The 20,357-nt window shown below is 52.4% G+C and overlaps 1 protein-coding gene across 1 annotated transcript in view; it reads left to right on the top strand.

The window, feature by feature from the left end:
• LOC116362653 (TBC1 domain family member 1) overlaps nucleotides 1-20,357 on the top strand; it is a gene marked incomplete at its 3' end in the record, with an annotated part of 69,922 nt that overhangs the window by 25,040 nt on the left and 24,525 nt on the right. Inside the window, exon 2 of the mRNA XM_031816707.1 lies at nucleotides 15,680-16,216. Coding sequence (XP_031672567.1) covers nucleotides 15,680-16,216 — 537 coding nt within the window. The remainder of the gene's footprint in view (nucleotides 1-15,679; nucleotides 16,217-20,357) is intronic.

Below are 20,357 nucleotides of genomic sequence, written 5' to 3'. Positions count from 1 at the left end.
TTTTTGATGGGGTTGAGGTCAGGGCTCGGTGCAGGCCAGTCAAGTTCTTCCACACCGATCTCGACAAACCATTTCTGTATTGACCTCGCTTTGAGCACGGGGGCATTGTCATGCTGAAACAGGACAGGAAACTGTTGTCACAAAGTTGAAAGCACAGAATCACAGATCTTAGGCTTGTGTGCGGCTGCTCGGCCACGGAAACCCATTTCATGAATCTCCCGACAAACAGTTCTTGTGCTGACGTTTGCTTCCAGAGGCAGTTTGGAACTCTGTAGTGAGGGGTTGCTTCCAGAGGTAGTGTGGAACTCTGTAGTGAGGGGTTGCTTCCAGAGGCAGTTTGGAACTCTGTAGTGAGTGGTTGCTTCCAGAGGCAGTTTGGAACTCTGTAGTGAGGGGTTGCTTCCAGAGGCAGTTTGGAACTCTGTAGTGAGGGGTTGCTTCCAGAGGCAGTTTGGAACTCTGTAGTGAGGGGTTGCTTCCAGAGGCAGTTTGGAACTCTGTAGTGAGGGGTTGCTTCCAGAGGCAGTTTGGAACTCTGTAGTGAGGGGTTGCTTCCAGAGGCAGTTTGGAACTCTGTAGTGAGGGGTTGCTTCCAGAGGCAGTTTGGAACTCTGTAGTGAGGGGTTGCAACCGAAGACAGACGTTTTTTACACACTTCAGCACTCAGCGGTCCCGTTCTGTGAGCTTGTGTGGCCTACCACTTCGCGGCTGAGCCGTTGTTGCTCCTAGACGTTTCCACTTCACAATAACAGCACTTACAGTTGACCGGGTTAGCATTAGCAGGGCAGAAACTTCACCAACTAACTTGTTGGAAAGGTGGTGGTGCTACGTTGAAAATAACTGAGCTCTTCACTTTAATTATTTTTTTATTTAATCTTTTTTATTTAACTAAGCAAGTCAGTTAAGAACAGATTCTTATTTTACAAGGACGGCCGACCCCTCCCCAAACCCGGACGACACTGGTCCAATTGTGCGTCGCAAGGCCATTCTGCTGCCAATGTTTGTCTATGGCGATTGCATGGCTGTGTGCCTGATCTTTATGGGTGTGGCTGAAATGGAAGAATGCACTAGTATGAAGGGGGTGTCCACATACTGTTGTGTGTGTGTGTATATACAATGTATCTCATTTACATAAGTAGTCACACCCCTTTTGCCTTGACACTCCACTGTTGGTGTATATACAATGTATCTCATTTACATAAGTAGTCACACCCCTTTTGCCTCGACACTCCACTGTTGGTGTATATACAATGTATCTCATTTACATAAGTAGTCACACCCCTTTTGCCTTGACACTCCACTGTTGTGTGTGTATATACAATGCATCTCATTTACATAAGTAGTCACACCCCTTTTGCCTTGACACTCCACTGTTGTGTGTGTATATACAATGCATCTCATTTACATAAGTAGTCACACCCCTTTTGCCTCGACACTCCACTGTTGTGTGTATATACATTGTATCTCATTTACATAAGTAGTCACTCCCCTTTTGCCTTGACACTCCACTGTTGTGTGTGTATATACAATGCATCTCATTTACATAAGTAGTCACACCCCTTTGATCATCCTTGATGTCACTACAACTTGATTGGAGTCCACCTGTGGCCAGTTGTAATGAGTTGGAACATGGAACACACCTGTCTATATAAGGTTCTACAATTGACAGAGCAGAAACTATACCAGGAAGTCCAGGGGACTGTCCGGAGATCTCTGAGAGAGAATTGTGATGAGGCATATATCTGGAGGAAAGGGTTATAAAACAACTTCTAGAGTTTTTTGAAAGTTTCCAAGAGCACATTGGTCTCCAGACGACCCAGACTCTGTCTAGAGCTCGCTGTCTGACCAAACGGGCAAGAAGGACCTCTGTCAGGGAGGGGACCAGGAACCCAATGACCACTCTGACAGAACTACCGATTTCCCGAGGTGAGATGGGAGAACCTGCCAGAAGGACCTCGGTCAGGGAGGGGACCAGGAACCCACTGACCACTCTGACAGAACTACCGAGTTCCCGAGGTGAGATGGGAGAACCTGCCAGAAGGACCTTGGTCAGGGAGGGGACCAGGAACCCACTGACCACTCTGACAGAACTACCGAGTTCCCGAGGTGAGATGGGAGAACCTGCCAGAAGGACCTCGGTCAGGGAGGGGACCAGGAACCCAATGACTACTGACGGAACTACCGAGTTCCCGAGGTGAGATGGGAGAACCTGCCAGAAGGACCTCGGTCAGGGAGGGGACCAGGAACCCACTGACCACTCTGACAGAACTACCGAGTTCCCGAGGTGAGATGGGAGAACCTGCCAGAAGGACCTCGGTCAGGGAGGGGACCAGGAACCCAATGACCACTGACGGAACTACCGAGTTCCCGAGGTGAGATGGGAGAACCTGCCAGAAGGACCTCGGTCAGGGAGGGGACCAGGAACCCACTGACCACTCTGACAGAACTACCGAGTTCCCGAGGTGAGATGGGAGAACCTGCCAGAAGGACCTCGGTCAGGGAGGGGACCAGGAACCCAATGACTACTGACGGAACTACCGAGTTCCCGAGGTGAGATGGGAGAACCTGCCAGAAGGACCTCGGTCAGGGAGGGGACCAGGAACCCACTGACCACTCTGACAGAACTACCGAGTTCCCGAGGTGAGATGGGAGAACCTGCCAGAAGGACCTCGGTCAGGGAGGGGACCAGGAACCCAATGACCACTGACGGAACTACCGAGTTCCCGAGGTGAGATGGGAGAACCTGCCAGAAGGACAACCGGTTTCTACAGCACTTCACCAATCTGGGCTTTATGGGGGAGTGGCCAGACGGAAGCCACTCCCTGATAAAAATCATAATAAAAAAGGCACATGACAGCACACCTGGAGATTGCAAAAAAGCAAAAGAAAGACGAGGCAAAAGATTCTGTCCGGGCACAGCTCATCACCTGTCAAACACCGTCCTTACCGTGAAGCATGGTGGTGGCAGCATCATGCTATGGGGATGCTTTTCAGCAGCAGGGACTGGGGAGACTGGTAAGGATGGAGGGAACAATGAATGGAACCAAATACAGGCACATCCTTGATGAGAACCTGCTTGAGTGCAAACGACCTTAGACTGGGGGCGAAGATTTTACTGTTTTTCAGGGACTGGGAGACTAGTCAGGATCGAGGGAAAGATGAACGGAGCGAAGTACAGAGATCCTAGATGAGAACCTGCTTGAGTGCAAACGACCTTAGACTGGGGCGAAGATTTGCCAAAGCAACGCTGGAATGGCTTCAGAACAAGAATGTGAAAGTGCTTGAGTGGCCCAGCCAGACTTAAATCCCATTGAAAATCTGTGGAAAGACTTGAAGATTGCTGTTCACCGCCGCTCCCCATCTAACTTGACAGAGTTTAAGAAAATCTGCAAGGAACAATGGGAGAAAATCCAGACGTGCAAAGCTGATACAGACCTACCCAAGACGACTCAAAGCCGATACAGACCTAACCAAGACGACTCAAAGCTGATACAGACCTAACCAAGACGACTCAAAGCCGATACAGACCTACCCAAGACGACTCAAAGACGATACAGACCTAACCAAGACGACTCAAAGCTGATACAGACCTAACCAAGACGACTCAAATCTGATGCAGACCTAACCAAGACGACTCAAATCTGATGCAGACCTAACCAAGACGACTCAAATCTGATGCAGACCCAACCAAGACGACTCAAATCTGATGCAGACCTAACCAAGACGACTCAAATCTGATGCAGACCCAACCAAGACGACTCAAATCTGATGCAGACCTAACCAAGACGACTCCAAGCTGATACAGACCTAACCAAGATGACTTAACAAAGGTGTTTCTACTAAGTATTGACTCGGGGGTGTGAATACTTAAGTCAATTAGACATTTATGTATTTCATCTTCAATAAATTAGCAAAAAAAAATATATATATATGTTTTCACTTTGTCATTATGGGGTATTGTGATGTCATTATGGGGTACTGTGATGTCATTATGGGGTATTGTGATGTCATTATGGGGTGTTGTGATGTCATTATAGGGTATTGTGATGTCATTATAGGGTATTGTGATGCCATTATGGGGTATTGTGATGTCATTATGGGGTATTGTGATGTCATTATGGGGTACTGTGATGTCATTATGGGGTATTGTGATGTCATTATGGGGTATTGTGATGTCATTATGGGGTACTGTGATGTCATTATGGGGTACTGTGATGTCATTATGGGGTACTGTGATGTCATTATGGGGTATTGTGATGTCATTATGGGGTATTGTGATGTCATTATGGGGTATTGTGATGTCATTATGGGGTATTGTGATGTCATTATGGGGTATTGTGATGTCATTATGGGGTATTGTGATGTCATTATGGGGTATTGTGATGCCATTATGGGGTATTGTGGTGCCATTATGGGGTATTGTGATGCCATTATGGGGTATTGTGATTTCATTATGGGGTATTGTGATGTCATTATGGGGTATTGTGATGTCATTATGGGGTATTGTGATGTCATTATGGGGTATTGTGATGTCATTATGGGGTATTGTGATGCCATTATGGGGTATTGTGATTTCATTATGGGGTATTGTGATTTCATTATGGGGTATTGTGATGTCATTATGGGGTATTGGGATGTCATTATGGGGTATTGGGATGTCATTATGGGGTATTGGGATGTCATTATGGGGTATTGTGATGCCATTATGGGGTATTGTGATGTCATTATGGGGTATTGTGATTTCATTATGGGGTATTGTGATGTCATTATGGGGTGTTGTGATGTCATTATGGGGTGTTGTGATGTCATTATAGGGTATTGTGATGCCATTATGGGGTATTGTGATGCCATTATGGGGTACTGTGATGCCATTATGGGGTACTGTGATGCCATTATGGGGTACTGTGATGCCATTATGGGGTATTGTGATGCCATTATGGGGTATTGTGATGCCATTATGGGGTATTGTGATGTCATTATGGGGTATTGTGATGTCATTATGGGGTATTGTGATGCCATTATGGGGTATTGTGATGCCATTATGGGGTATTGTGATGCCATTATGGGGTATTGTGATTTCATTATGGGGTATTGTGATGTCATTATGGGGTATTGTGATGTCATTATGGGGTATTGTGATGCCATTATGGGGTATTGTGATTTCATTATGGGGTATTGTGATGTCATTATGGGGTATTGGGATGTCATTATGGGGTATTGGGATGTCATTATGGGGTATTGGGATGTCATTATGGGGTATTGGGATGTCATTATGGGGTATTGGGGTATTGGGATGTCATTATGGGGTATTGTGATGTCATTATGGGGTGTTGTGATGTCATTATAGGGTATTGTGATGCCATTATGGGGTATTGTGATGCCATTATGGGGTATTGTGATGCCATTATGGGGTATTGTGATGTCATTATGGGGTACTGTGATGTCATTATGGGGTACTGTGATGCCATTATGGGGTACTGTGATGCCATTATGGGGTATTGTGATGCCATTATGGGGTATTGTGATGCCATTATGGGGTATTGTGATGCCATTATGGGGTATTGTGATGTCATTATGGGGTGTTGTGATGTCATTATGGGGTGTTGTGATGTCATTATGGGGTGTTGTGATGTCATTATGGGGTGTTGTGATGTCATTATGGGGTGTTGTGATGTCATTATGGGGTATTGTGATGTCATTATGGGGTATTGTGATGTCATTATGGGGTATTGTGATGTCATTATGGGGTATTGTGATGTCATTATGGGGTATTGTGATGCCATTATGGGGTATAGTGATGTCATTATGGGGTGTTGTGATGTCATTATGGGGTATTGTGATGTCATTATGGGGTATTGTGATGCCATTATGGGGTATTGTGATGCCATTATGGGGTATTGTGATGCCATTATAGGGTACTGTGATGTCATTATGGGGTACTGTGATGCCATTATGGGGTATTGTGATGCCATTATGGGGTATTGTGATGCCATTATGGGGTATAGTGATGTCATTATGGGGTGTTGTGATGTCATTATGGGGTATTGTGATGTCATTATGGGGTATTGTGATGCCATTATGGGGTATTGTGATGCCATTATGGGGTATTGTGATGCCATTATGGGGTATTGTGATGCCATTATAGGGTACTGTGATGTCATTATGGGGTACTGTGATGCCATTATGGGGTATTGTGATGCCATTATGGGGTATTGTGATGCCATTATGGGGTATTGTGATGTCATTATGGGGTATTGTGATGCCATTATGGGGTATTGTGATGCCATTATGGGGTATTGTGATGTCATTATGGGGTGTTGTGATGTCATTATGGGGTGTTGTGATGTCATTATGGGGTGTTGTGATGTCATTATGGGGTGTTGTGATGTCATTATGGGGTATTGTGATGTCATTATGGGGTATTGTGATGTCATTATGGGGTATTGTGTGGAGACGGGTGAGAAATACAATCTATTTAATCCATTTTGAATCCAGGCTGAAACACAATGTAGTCATGGAGACCTCATGTCAGCTGTAACCTAGCAACATAACATACAGGTGTGATTCATGTTCAGTAGTGGAGACTTAGTTCCTGGTGCTGTCGGTGCACAATAAGTCATGTTCAGTAGTATTGACTTAGTTCCTGGTGCTGTCGGTGCGTAGTAAGTCATGTTCAGTAGTGGAGACTTAGTTCCTGGTGCTGTCGGTGCACAGTAAGTCATGTTCAGTAGTGGAGACTTAGTTCCTGGTGCTCTCGGTGCGTAGTAAGTCATGTTCAGTAGTGGAGACTTAGTTCCTGGTGCTGTCGGTGCGTAGTAAGTCATGTTCAGTAGTGGTCATTCTAGTCTGGTCTCGGCAGGAAAACATCACAAACCAGGAACACTTTATTCCAGGGAACCTTAATTGTTACGACCCGTCCATCACGTTGGGCCCATCGAGGTGTGGTGACCTCACCGTCCATCACGTTGGCCCATTGAGGTGTGGTGACCTCACTGTCCATCACATTGGGCCCATAGAGGTGTGTTGACCTCACCGTCCATCATGTTGGGCCCATAGAGGTGTGGTGACCTCACCGTCCATCACGTTGGGCCCATAGAGGTGTGGCGACCTCACTGTCCATCACGTTGGGCCCATAGAGATGTGGTGACCTCACCGTCCATCACGTTGTCCCATCGAGGTGTGGTGACCTCATCGTCCATCACGTTGGCCCCATCGAGGTGTGGTGACCTCACCGTCCATCACGTTGGCCCCATCGAGGTGTGGTGACCTCACCGTCCATCACGTTGGGCCCATAGAGATATGGTGATCTCACCGTCCATCACGTTGGGCCCATAGAGGTGTGGCGACCTCACTGTCCATCACGTTGGGCCCATAGAGATGTGGTGACCTCACCATCCATCACGTTGTCCCATCGAGGTGTGGTGACCTCATCGTCCATCACGTTGGCCCCATCGAGGTGTGGTGACCTCACCGTCCATCACGTTGGCCCCATCGAGGTGTGGTGACCTCACCGTCCATCACGTTGGGCCCATAGAGATATGGTGATCTCACCGTCCATCACGTTGGGCCCATAGAGATATGGTGATCTCACCGTCCATCACGTTGGGCCCATAGAGATGTGGTGACCTCACCGTCCATCACGTTGGGCCCATAGAGATGTGGTGACCTCACCGTCCATCACGTTGGGCCCATAGAGATGTGGTGACCTCACCGTCCATCACGTTGGGCCCATAGAGATGTGGTGACCTCACCGTCCATCACGTTGGGCCCATAGAGATGTGGTGACCTCACCGTCCATCACGTTGGGCCCATAGAGATGTGGTGACCTCACCGTCCATCACGTTGGGCCCATAGAGATGTGGTGACCTCACCGTCCATCACGTTGGGCCCATAGAGATGTGGTGACCTCACCGTCCATCACGTTGGCCTATCGAGATGTGGTGACCTCACCGTCTGGCCCGGTCTGAACAGAACACCACACTTATTTGGTATTTTTATTAGGATCCCCATTAGCTGTTGCCAAAGCAGCAGCTACTCTTCCTAGGGTCCAAACAGAACACATAACACAGAACACAGAGCACAGAACACAGAGTACAGAACACAGAGCACAGAACACAGAGCACAGAACACAGAGTACAGAACACAGAACACAGAGCACAGAACACAGAGCACAGAACACAGAGCACAGAACACAGAGCACAGAACACAGAGCACAGAACACAGAACACAGAGCACAGAGCACAGAGCACAGAGCACAGAGCACAGAACACAGAACACAGAGCACAGAGCACAGAACACAGAACACATAACACAGAGCACAGAGCACAGAACACAGAGCACAGAACACAGAGCACAGAGCACAGAGCACAGAGCACAGAACACAGAACACAGAGCACAGAACACAGAGCACAGAGCACAGAACACAGAACACAGAGCACAGAGCACAGAGCACAGAACACAGAGCACAGAACACAGAGCACAGAACACAGAGCACAGAACACAGAGCACAGAACACAGAGCACAGAACACAGAGCACAGAGCACAGAACACAGAACACAGAGCACAGAGCACAGAGCACAGAGCACAGAACACAGAACACAGAGCACAGAACACAGAGCACAGAACACAGAGCACAGAACACAGAGCACAGAACACAGAGCACAGAACACAGAATACAGAGCACAGAACACAATTCAGAACATCAATAGACAAGAACAGCTCAAGAACAGACCTATATACATTATTAAAAAGGCTCATGTAGCCTCCATATCAACGCAAATACACACTATCTGGGTCCAATAGGGGAGAGGCGTTGTGCCGTGGGTCCAATAGGGGAGAGGTGTTGTGCTGTGGGTCCAATAGGGGAGAGGCGTTGTGCCGTGGGTCCAATAGGGGAGAGGCGTTGTGCCGTGGGTCCAATAGGGGAGAGGCGTTGTGCCGTGGGTCAAATAGGGGAGAGGCGTTGTGCTGTGGGTCCAATAGGGGAGAGGCGTTGTGCCGTGGGTCCAATAGGGGAGAGGCGTTGTGCTGTGGGTCCAATAGGGGAGAGGCGTTGTGCTGTGGGTCCAATAGGGGAGAGGCGTTGTGCTGTGGGTCAAATAGGGGAGAGGCGTTGTGCTGTGGGTCAAATAGGGGAGAGGCGTTGTGCCGTGGGTCCAATAGGGGAGAGGCGTTGTGCCGTGGGTCAAATAGGGGAGAGGCGTTGTGCCGTGGGTCCAATAGGGGAGAGGCGTTGTGCCGTGGGTCCAATAGGGGAGAGGCGTTGTGCCGTGGGTCCAATAGGGGAGAGGCGTTGTGCTGTGGGTCCAATAGGGGAGAGGCGTTGTGCTGTGGGTCCAATAGGGGAGAGGCGTTGTGCTGTGGGTCCAATAGGGGAGAGGCGTTGTGCTGTGGGTCCAATAGGGGAGAGGCGTTGTGCTGTGGGTCCAATAGGGGAGAGGCGTTGTGCTGTGGGTCCAATAGGGGAGAGGCGTTGTGCTGTGGGTCCAATAGGGGAGAGGCGTTGTGCTGTGGGTCCAATAGGGGAGAGGCGTTGTGCTGTGGGTCCAATAGGGGAGAGGCGTTGTGCTGTGGGTCCAATAGGGGAGAGGCGTTGTGCTGTGGGTCCAATAGGGGAGAGGCGTTGTGCTCTGGGTCCAATAGGGGAGAGGCGTTGTGCCGTGGGTCCAATAGGGGAGAGGCGTTGTGCCGTGGGTCCAATAGGGGAGAGGCGTTGTGCTGTGGGTCCAATAGGGGAGAGGCGTTGTGCTGTGGGTCCAATAGGGGAGAGGCGTTGTGCTCTGGGTCCAATAGGGGAGAGGCGTTGTGCCGTGGGTCCAATAGGGGAGAGGCGTTGTGCCGTGGGTCCAATAGGGGAGAGGCGTTGTGCCGTGGGTCCAATAGGGGAGAGGCGTTGTGCCGTGGGTCCAATAGGGGAGAGGCGTTGTGCCGTGGGTCCAATAGGGGAGAGGCGTTGTGCCGTGGGTCCAATAGGGGAGAGGCGTTGTGCCGTGGGTCCAATAGGGGAGAGGCGTTGTGCCGTGGGTCCAATAGGGGAGAGGCGTTGTGCCGTGGGTCCAATAGGGGAGAGGCGTTGTGCCGTGGGTCCAATAGGGGAGAGGCGTTGTGCTGTGGGTCCAATAGGGGAGAGGCGTTGTGCCGTGGGTCCAATAGGGGAGAGGCGTTGTGCTGTGGGTCCAATAGGGGAGAGGCGTTGTGCTGTGGGTCCAATAGGGGAGAGGCGTTGTGCTGTGGGTCCAATAGGGGAGAGGCGTTGTGCTGTGGGTCCAATAGGGGAGAGGCGTTGTGCTGTGGGTCCAATAGGGGAGGGGCGTTGTGCTGTGGGTCCAATAGGGGAGAGGCGTTGTGCTGTGGGTCCAATAGGGGAGAGGCGTTGTGCTGTGGGTCCAATAGGGGAGAGGCGTTGTGCTGTGGGTCCAATAGGGGAGAGGCGTTGTGCTGTGGGTCCAATAGGGGAGGGGCGTTGTGCTGTGGGTCCAATAGGGGAGAGGCGTTGTGCTGTGGGTCCAATAGGGGAGAGGCGTTGTGCTGTGGGTCCAATAGGGGAGGGGCGTTGTGCTGTGGGTCCAATAGGGGAGAGGCGTTGTGCTGTGGGTCCAATAGGGGAGGGGCGTTGTGCTGTGGGTCCAATAGGGGAGAGGCGTTGTGCTGTGGGTCCAATAGGGGAGAGGCGTTGTGCTGTGGGTCCAATAGGGGAGAGGCGTTGTGCTGTGGGTCAAATAGGGGAGAGGCGTTGTGCTGTGGGTCCAATAGGGGAGAGGCGTTGTGCTGTGGGTCCAATAGGGGAGAGGCGTTGTGCTGTGGGTCCAATAGGGGAGAGGCGTTGTGCTGTGGGTCCAATAGGGGAGAGGCGTTGTGCTGTGGGTCCAATAGGGGAGAGGCGTTGTGCTGTGGGTCCAGTAGGGGAGAGGCGTTGTGCTGTGGGTCCAGTAGGGGAGAGGCGTTGTGCTGTGGGTCCAATAGGGGAGAGGCGTTGTGCTGTGGGTCCAATAGGGGAGAGGCGTTGTGCTGTGGGTCCAATAGGGGAGAGGCGTTGTGCTGTGGGTCCAATAGGGGAGAGGCGTTGTGCCGTGGGTCCAATAGGGGAGAGGCGTTGTGCCGTGGGTCCAATAGGGGAGAGGCGTTGTGCCGTGGGTCCAATAGGGGAGAGGCGTTGTGCCGTGGGTCCAATAGGGGAGAGGCGTTGTGCCGTGGGTCCAATAGGGGAGAGGCGTTGTGCTGTGGGTCCAATAGGGGAGAGGCGTTGTGCTGTGGGTCCAATAGGGGAGAGGCGTTGTGCTGTGGGTCCAATAGGGGAGAGGCGTTGTGCTGTGGGTCCAATAGGGGAGGGGCGTTGTGCTGTGGGTCCAATAGGGGAGGGGCTTTGTGCTGGGGGTCCAATAGGGGAGAGGCGTTGTGCTGTGGGTCCAATAGGGGAGAGGCGTTGTGCTGTGGGTCCAATAGGGGAGAGGCGTTGTGCTGGGGGTCCAATAGGGGAGGGGCGTTGTGCTCTGGGTCCAATAGGGGAGAGGCGTTGTGCTGTGGGTCCAATAGGGGAGGGGCGTTGTGCTGGGGGTCCAATAGGGGAGAGGCGTTGTGCTGTGAGGTGTGGCTTTATCTGGTTTGCTGTTTATTTAAAGCAATATGAGATGGAAGGAAGTTCCATGCAATAATGGCTCCATATAATACTGTATGTTTTCTTCAATTTGTTCTGGATCTGGGGACTGTGAAAAGACCCCCGAGGGGCATGTCTGGTGGGGTACGTGTGTGTGTCAGAGCTGTGTGTAAGTTGACTATACAAACAATTTTGGATTTTCAACATGATTGTTTCTTGTAAAAATAAGTGATGCTGTCAGTCTCTCCTCAACTCTGAACCAAGAGAGACTGGCTGCATAGTATTAATATCAGCCCTCTGATGACAATGAAGAGCAGAACGTTACGCTCTGTTCTGGACCAGCTGCAGCTTCACTAGGTCTTCCTTTGAAGCACTGGAACCACACGACTGGACAATAATCAAGATTAGACAAAACTAGAGCCTGCAGGACTTGCTTTGTGGAGGGTGTTGTCAAAAAAGCAGAGCATCTCTTTATTACGGCCCAGACCTCTCCCCATCTTTACAACCACCGAATCAATGTTTTGATCATGACAGTTTACAATCTAAGGTGACGCCAAGTAATTTAGTCTCCTCAACTTGTTCAACAGCCTCACCATTCATTACCAGATTCAGCTGAGGTCTAGAACATAGGGAATGATTTGTACCAAATACAAGACGCTCTTAGTTTTAGAGATGTTCAGGACCAGTTTGTTACTGGCAGGGTAGACTAGTGGTTAGAGTGGAGGGGCGGAGGGGCGGCAGGGTAGTGGTTAGAGTGGAGGGGCGGAGGGGCGCCTAGTGGTTAGAGTGGAGGGGCGGCAGGGTAGTGGTTAGAGTGGAGGGGCGGAGGGGCGCCTAGTGGTTAGAGTGGAGGGGCGGCAGGGTAGTGGTTAGAGTGGAGGGGCGGAGGGGCGGCAGGGTAGTGGTTAGAGTGGAGGGGCGGAGGGGTAGACTAGTGGTTAGAGTGGAGGGGCGCCAGGGTAGTGGTTAGAGTGGAGGGGCGGAGGGGCGGCAGGGTAGTGGTTAGAGTGGAGGGGCGGAGGGGCGGCAGGGTAGTGGTTAGAGTGGAGGGGCGGAGGGGCGCCAGGGTAGTGGTTAGAGTGGAGGGGCGGAGGGGCGCCAGGGTAGTGGTTAGAGTGGAGGGGCGGAGGGGCGCCAGGGTAGACTAGTGGTTAGAGTGGAGGGGCGGAGGGGCGCCAGGGTAGACTAGTGGTTAGAGTGGAGGGGCGCCAGGGTAGTGGTTAGAGTGGAGGGGCGGCAGGGTAGTGGTTAGAGTGGAGGGGCGGAGGGGCGCCAGGGTAGTGGTTAGAGTGGAGGGGCGGCAGGGTAGCCTAGTGGTTAGAGTGGAGGGGCGGAGGGGCGGCAGGGTAGCCTAGTGGTTAGAGTGGAGGGGCGGCAGGGTAGCCTAGTGGTTAGAGTGGAGGGGCGGCAGGGTAGCCTAGTGGTTAGAGTGGAGGGGCGGAGGGGCGGCAGGGTAGCCTAGTGGTTAGAGTGGAGGGGCGCCAGGGTAGTGGTTAGAGTGGAGGGGCGCCAGGGTAGTGGTTAGAGTGGAGGGGTGGAGGGGCGCCAGGGTAGACTAGTGGTTAGAGTGGAGGGGCGGCAGGGTAGACTAGTGGTTAGAGTGGAGGGGCGGAGGGGCGCCAGGGTAGTGGTTAGAGTGGAGGGGCGGCAGGGTAGTGGTTAGAGTGGAGGGGCGGCAGGGTAGTGGTTAGAGTGGAGGGGCGGCAGGGTAGTGGTTAGAGTGGAGGGGCGGCAGGGTAGTGTTAGAGTGGAGGGGCGGCAGGGTAGTGGTTAGAGTGGAGGGGCGGCAGGGTAGTGGTTAGAGTGGAGGGGCGGCAGGGTAGTGGTTAGAGTGGAGGGGCGCCAGGGTAGTGGTTAGAGTGGAGGGGCGGCAGGGTAGCCTAGTGGTTAGAGTGGAGGGGCGGAGGCGCGGCAGGGTAGCCTAGTGGTTAGAGTGGAGGGGCGCCAGGGTAGTGGTTAGAGTGGAGGGGCGCCAGGGTAGTGGTTAGAGTGGAGGGGTGGAGGGGCGCCAGGGTAGACTAGTGGTTAGAGTGGAGGGGCGGCAGGGTAGACTAGTGGTTAGAGTGGAGGGGCGGAGGGGCGCCAGGGTAGTGGTTAGAGTGGAGGGGCGGCAGGGTAGTGGTTAGAGTGGAGGGGCGGCAGGGTAGTGGTTAGAGTGGAGGGGCGGAGGGGCGCCAGGGTAGTGGTTAGAGTGGAGGGGCGCCAGGGTAGTGGTTAGAGTGGAGGGGCGGAGGGGCGCCAGGGTAGACTAGTGGTTAGAGTGGAGGGGCGGAGGGGCGCCAGGGTAGACTAGTGGTTAGAGTGGAGGGGCGCCAGGGTAGCCTAGTGGTTAGAGTGGAGGGGCGCCAGGGTAGTGGTTAGAGTGGAGGGGCGCCAGGGTAGTGGTTAGAGTGGAGGGGCGCCAGGGTAGACTAGTGGTTAGAGTGGAGGGGCGGCAGGGGCGGCAGGGTAGACTAGTGGTTAGAGTGGAGGGGCGCCAGGGTAGCCTAGTGGTTAGAGTGGAGGGGCGCCAGGGTAGTGGTTAGAGTGGAGGGGCGGCAGGGTAGACTAGTGGTTAGAGTGGAGGGGCGGCAGGGTAGTGGTTAGAGTGGAGGGGCGCCAGGGTAGTGGTTAGAGTGGAGGGGTGGCAGGGTAGCCTAGTGGTTAGAGTGGAGGGGCGGCAGGGTAGTGGTTAGAGTGGAGGGGCGGCAGGGTGCCTAGTGGTTAGAGTGGAGGGGCGGCAGGGTAGCCTAGTGGTTAGAGTGGGGGGCGGCAGGGTAGACTAGTGGTTAGAGTGGAGGGGCGGCAGGGTAGCCTAGTGGTTAGAGTGGAGGGGCGGAGGGGCGCCAGGGTAGACTAGTGGTTAGAGTGGAGGGGCGGAGGGGCGCCAGGGTAGACTAGTGGTTAGAGTGGAGGGGCGGAGGGGCGCCAGGGTAGACTAGTGGTTAGAGTGGAGGGGCGCCAGGGTAGCCTAGTGGTAAGAGTGGAGGGGCGGCAGGGTAGCCTAGTGGTTAGAGTGGAGGGGCGGAGGGGCGCCAGGGTAGTCTAGTGGTTAGAGTGGAGGGGCGGCAGGGTAGCCTAGTGGTTAGAGTGGAGGGGCGGCAGGGTAGACTAGTGGTTAGAGTGGAGGGGCGGCAGGGTAGCCTAGTGGTTAGAGTGGAGGGGCGCCAGGGTAGCCTAGTGGTTAGAGTGGAGGGGCGCCAGGGTAGCCTAGTGGTTAGAGTGGAGGGGCGGCAGGGTAGCCTAGTGGTTAGAGTGGAGGGGCGGCAGGGTAGCCTAGTGTTAGAGTGGAGGGGCGGCAGGGTAGCCTAGTGGTTAGAGTGGAGGGGCGGCAGGGTAGCCTAGTGGTTAGAGTGGAGGGGCGGCAGGGGTAGCCTAGTGGTTAGAGTGGAGGGGCGGCAGGGTAGCCTAGTGGTTAGAGTGGAGGGGCGGCAGGGTAGCCTAGTGGTTAGAGTGGAGGGGCGGCAGGGTAGACTAGTGGTTAGAGTGGAGGGGCGGCAGGGTAGCCTAGTGGTTAGAGTGGAGGGGCGCCAGGGTAGCCTAGTGGTTAGAGTGGAGGGGCGGCAGGGTAGCCTAGTGGTTAGAGTGGAGGGGCGGCAGGGTAGCCTAGTGGTTAGAGTGGAGGGGCGGCAGGGTAGCCTAGTGGTTAGAGTGGAGGGGCGGCAGGGTAGCCTAGTGGTTAGAGTGGAGGGGCGGCAGGGTAGCCTAGTGGTTAGAGTGGAGGGGCGGCAGGGTAGCCTAGTGGTTAGAGTGGAGGGGCGGCAGGGTAGACTAGTGGTTAGAGTGGAGGGGCGGCAGGGTAGCCTAGTGGTTAGAGCGTTGAACTAGTAACGGAAAGGTTGCAAGTTCGAATCCCCGAGCTGACAAGGTACAAATCTGTCGTTCTGCCCCTGAACAGGCAGTTAACTCACTGTTCCTAGGCCGTCATTGAAAATAAGAATTTGTTCTTAACTGTCTGGTTAAATAAAGGTAAAGAAAATTCCTGCTGCTATACCAAAAAATGTAAGCACCCATGACAAAGTCTCCCTCCCTCTTTGCCTCCCTCCCTCTTTCCCTCCCTCCCTCCCTCTTTCCCTCCCTCCCTCTTTCCCTCCCTCTCTCCTCCAGGTCCCTGAGATCATCAGTACGCTGCGTCAGGCCGGGAAGAGCTCGGCGCGCAACGATGACCTCGCAGTGCCCAAACCCGCCGCCTCTTCCTCAGAAGACTGTACTCCGTCCGCGTCGTCGGCCTTCGGCGCGGCCACCATGTTCGCCAAGAGGTTTGAGGTTCTGTTCTGTGGAAGAGTGACCGTCGCTCACAAGAAAGCCCCGCCCGCTTTGATTGACGAGTGCATCGAGAAATTCAGCCAATCCGTAGGGGCCGGGGGTGATCCTAAACCAGATAGCGGCGGTGGATTGGTGGACGGGTTGCGGAGAGGTCTGGCCTTACCAACGCTAACGCGAAATGGAGGAACGGGGGATGGAGAGGTCAGGGGAGGAGGATACGGTGCCTCTAGTGGTGGGAGGCCGGTGGTGTTCAAACCAGACCCCAGTTTCCCCTGCCTCCGGGCCCTGGATGAGAACGGACTGTCACCTGAACTACACACACACACCGCTGGGGTCCAGCCCACCAGTCTACAGGAGAACAGGACCATGCTGTTCATGGTAACTAACACACACACACACACCGCTGGGGTCCAGCCCACCAGTCTACAGGAGAACAGGACCATGCTGTTCATGATAACTAACACACACACACACACACACGTACACACCCACACACACACCGCTGGGGTCCAGCCCACCAGTCTACAGGAGAACAGGACCATGCTGTTCATGGTAACTAACACACACACACACACAACATCCTTATGACTCAGCAAGTCCCGGTGACCCCTACAACACACACTCTGGGTGACTCCGCAGTGGTTGACCCTAGGTACCCCTCTGCCACCCTGTTTCCTGTCCAGGAAGGAAGTGGTCAGCATGGAACCAGGAAGGAGAACAGGGAGCCGTCCAACACAGCAGACACACATCTATAATAATACCCTCACGCCATCCTGTCTGTCGCTACCGGCAACACAGACACACACACACACACACACACCAGCGCCTCATCCACATGACATCATGTATGTCTCTCTCTGGCTTTCGCCCAAACAGAAATGCTGCCTCAACCATGCGATCACACACTCCTCACCACAGCCCTGTGTTTAACACACACACACACACACACTAACCGTATACATCAATGATGATCATGCTGCTCCTTTACCTGCTGCTCCTTTACACCTGCTGCTCCTTTACACCTGCTGCTCCTTTACACATGCTGCTCCTTTACATGCTGCTCCTTTACCTGCTGCTCCTTTACACATGCTGCTCCTTTACACATGCTGCTCCTTTACCTGCTGCTCCTTTACACATGCTGCTCCTTTACCTGCTGCTCCTTTACCTGCTGCTCCTTTACATGCTGCTCCTTTACACATGCTGCTCCTTTACCTGCTTCTCCTTTACACATGCTGCTCCTTTACCTGCTGCTCCTTTACACATGCTGCTCCTTTACCTGCTGCTCCTTTACCTGCTGCTCCTTTACATGCTGCTCCTTTACACATGCTGCTCCTTTACCTGCTGCTCCTTTACCTGCTGCTCCTTTACACATGCTGCTCCTTTACATGCTGATCCTTTACATGCTGCTCCTTTACCTGCTGCTCCTTTACACATGCTGCTCCTTTACACATGCTGCTCCTTTACCTGCTGCTCCTTTACACATGCTGCTCCTTTACACATGCTGCTCCTTTACCTGCTGCTCCTTTACACATGCTGCTCCTTTACACATGCTGCTCCTTTACATGCTGCTCCTTTACACATGCTGCTCCTTTACCTGCTGCTCCTTTACACATGCTGCTCCTTTACCTGCTGCTCCTTTACACATGCTGCTCCTTTACCTGCTGCTCCTTTACACATGCTGCTCCTTTACCTGCTGCTCCTTTACCTGCTGCTCCTTTACCTGCTGCTCCTTTACCTGCTGCTCCTTTACCTGCTGCTCCTTTACATGCTGCTCCTTTACATGCTGCTCCTTTACACATGCTGCTCCTTTACACATGCTGCTCCTTTACACATGCTGCTCCTTTACACATGCTGCTCCTTTACACATGCTGCTCCTTTACCTGCTGCTCCTTTACCTGCTGCTCCTTTACCTGCTGCTCCTTTACCTGCTGCTCCTTTACACATGCTGCTCCTTTACACATGCTGCTCCTTTACCTGCTGCTCCTTTACCTGCTGCTCCTTTACACATGCTGCTCCTTTACACATGCTGCTCCTTTACACATGCTGCTCCTTTACACATGCTGCTCCTTTACACATGCTGCTCCTTTACACATGCTGCTCCTTTACACATGCTGCTCCTTTACATGCTGCTCCTTTATCTGCTGCTCCTTTACCTGCTGCTCCTTTACCTGCTGCTCCTTTACACATGCTGCTCCTTTACCTGCTGCTCCTTTACACATGCTGCTCCTTTACACATGCTGCTCCTTTACACATGCTGCTCCTTTACATGCTGCTCCTTTACCTGCTGCTCCTTTACACATGCTGCTCCTTTACACATGCTGCTCCTTTACACATGCTGCTCCTTTACACATGCTGCTCCTTTACCTGCTGCTCCTTTACACATGCTGCTCCTTTACCTGCTGCTCCTTAACATGCTGCTCCTTTACCTGCTGCTCTTTAACATGCTGCTCCTTTAAATGCTGCTCTTTACCTGCTGCTCCTTTACACATGCTGCTCCTTTACACATGCTGCTCCTTCACACATGCTGCTCCTTACACATGCTGCTCCTTTACCTGCCTGCTCCTTTACCTGCTGCTCCTTTACACATGCTGCCTCCTTTACATGCTGCTCCTTTACACATGCTGCTCCTTTTACCTGCTGCCTCTTTACCTGCTGCCTCCTTTACACATGCTGCTCCTTTACACATGGCTGCTCCTTTACACATGCTGCTCCTTTACACATGCTGCTCCTTTACACATGCTGCTCCTTACACATGCTGCTCCTTTACATGCTGCTTCTTTTATCTGCTGCTCCTTTACCTGCTGCTCCTTTACCTGCTGCTCCTTTACACATGCTGCTCCTTTACCTGCTGCCCCTTTACATGCGGCTCCTTTACACATGCTGCTCCTTTACACATGCTGCTCCTTTACACATGCTGCTCCTTTACACATGCTGCTCCTTTACCTGCTGCTCCTTTTACCTGCTGCTCCTTTACATGCTGCTCCTTTACCGCTGCTCCTTTACAACATGCTGCTCCTTTACACATGCTGCTCCTTTACACATGCTGCTCCTTTACCTGCTGCTCCTTACACATGCCTGCTCCTTTACATGCTGCTCCTTTACCAGCTGCTCTTTACACATGCTGCTCCTTTACACATGCTGCTCCTTTACACATGCTGCTCCTTGTACATGCTGCTCCTTTACACATGCTGCTCAGTTACCTGCTGCTCCTTTACACATGCTGCTCCTTTACACATGCTGATCCTTTACCTGCTGCTCCTTTACACATGCTGCTCCTTTACATGCTGCTCCTTTACATGCTGCTCCTTACCTTGCTGCTCCTTTACACATGCTGCTCCTTTACACATGCTGCTCCTTTACTCTGGCTCCTTTTACATGCTGCTCCTACACATGCTGCCTTTACATGCTGCTCCTTTACACATGCTGCTCCTTTACCTGCTGCTCCTTTACACATGCTGCTCCTTTACCTGCTGCTCCTTTACACATGCTGCTCCTTTACCTGCTGCTCCTTTACACATGCTGCTCCTTTACCTGCTGCTCCTTTACACATGCTGCTCCTTTACCTGCTGCTCCTTTACATGCTGCTCCTTTACATGCTGCTCCTTTACACATGCTGCTCCTTTACACATGCTGCTCCTTTACACATGCTGCTCCTTTACACATGCTGCTCCTTTACACATGCTGCTCCTTTACCTGCTGCTCCTTTACCTGCTGCTCCTTTACCTGCTGCTCCTTTACCTGCTGCTCCTTTACATGCTGCTCCTTTACATATGCTGCTCCTTTACCTGCTGCTCCTTTACCTGCTGCTCCTTTACACATGCTGCTCCTTTACACATGCTGCTCCTTTACACATGCTGCTCCTTTACATGCTGCTCCTTTACCTGCTGCTCCTTTACACATGCTGCTCCTTTACCTGCTGCTCCTTTACACATGCTGCTCCTTTACACATGCTGCTCCTTTACATGCTGCTCCTTTACACATGCTGCTCCTTTACCTGCTGCTCCTTTACACATGCTGCTCCTTTACCTGATGCTCCTTTACATGCTGCTCCTTTACCTGCTGCTCCTTTACACATGCTGCTCCTTTACACATGCTGCTCCTTTACACATGCTGCTCCTTTACACATGCTGCTCCTTTACACATGCTGCTCCTTTACACATGCTGCTCCTTTACATATGCTGCTCCTTTACCTGCTGCTCCTTTACATGCTGCTCCTTTACACATGCTGCTCCTTTACACATGCTGCTCCTTTACACATGCTGCTCCTTTACACATGCTGCTCCTTTACACATGCTGCTCCTTTACCTGCTGCTCCTTTACACATGCTGCTCCTTTACACATGCTGCTCCTTTACCTGCTGCTCCTTTACACATGCTGCTCCTTTACACATGCTGCTCCTTTACACATGCTGCTCCTTTACCTGCTGCTCCTTTACCTGCTGCTCCTTTACACATGCTGCTCCTTTACACATGCTGCTCCTTTACACATGCTGCTCCTTTACACATGCTGCTCCTTTACC

The sequence above is a fragment of the Oncorhynchus kisutch genome, unplaced genomic scaffold, assembly GCF_002021735.2.
Source record: "Oncorhynchus kisutch isolate 150728-3 unplaced genomic scaffold, Okis_V2 scaffold857, whole genome shotgun sequence".
Lineage (NCBI taxonomy): Eukaryota > Metazoa > Chordata > Actinopteri > Salmoniformes > Salmonidae > Oncorhynchus > Oncorhynchus kisutch.
Note: the sequence above shows the minus strand (reverse complement) of the source record. Positions and strands in the feature narration are given on the sequence as shown.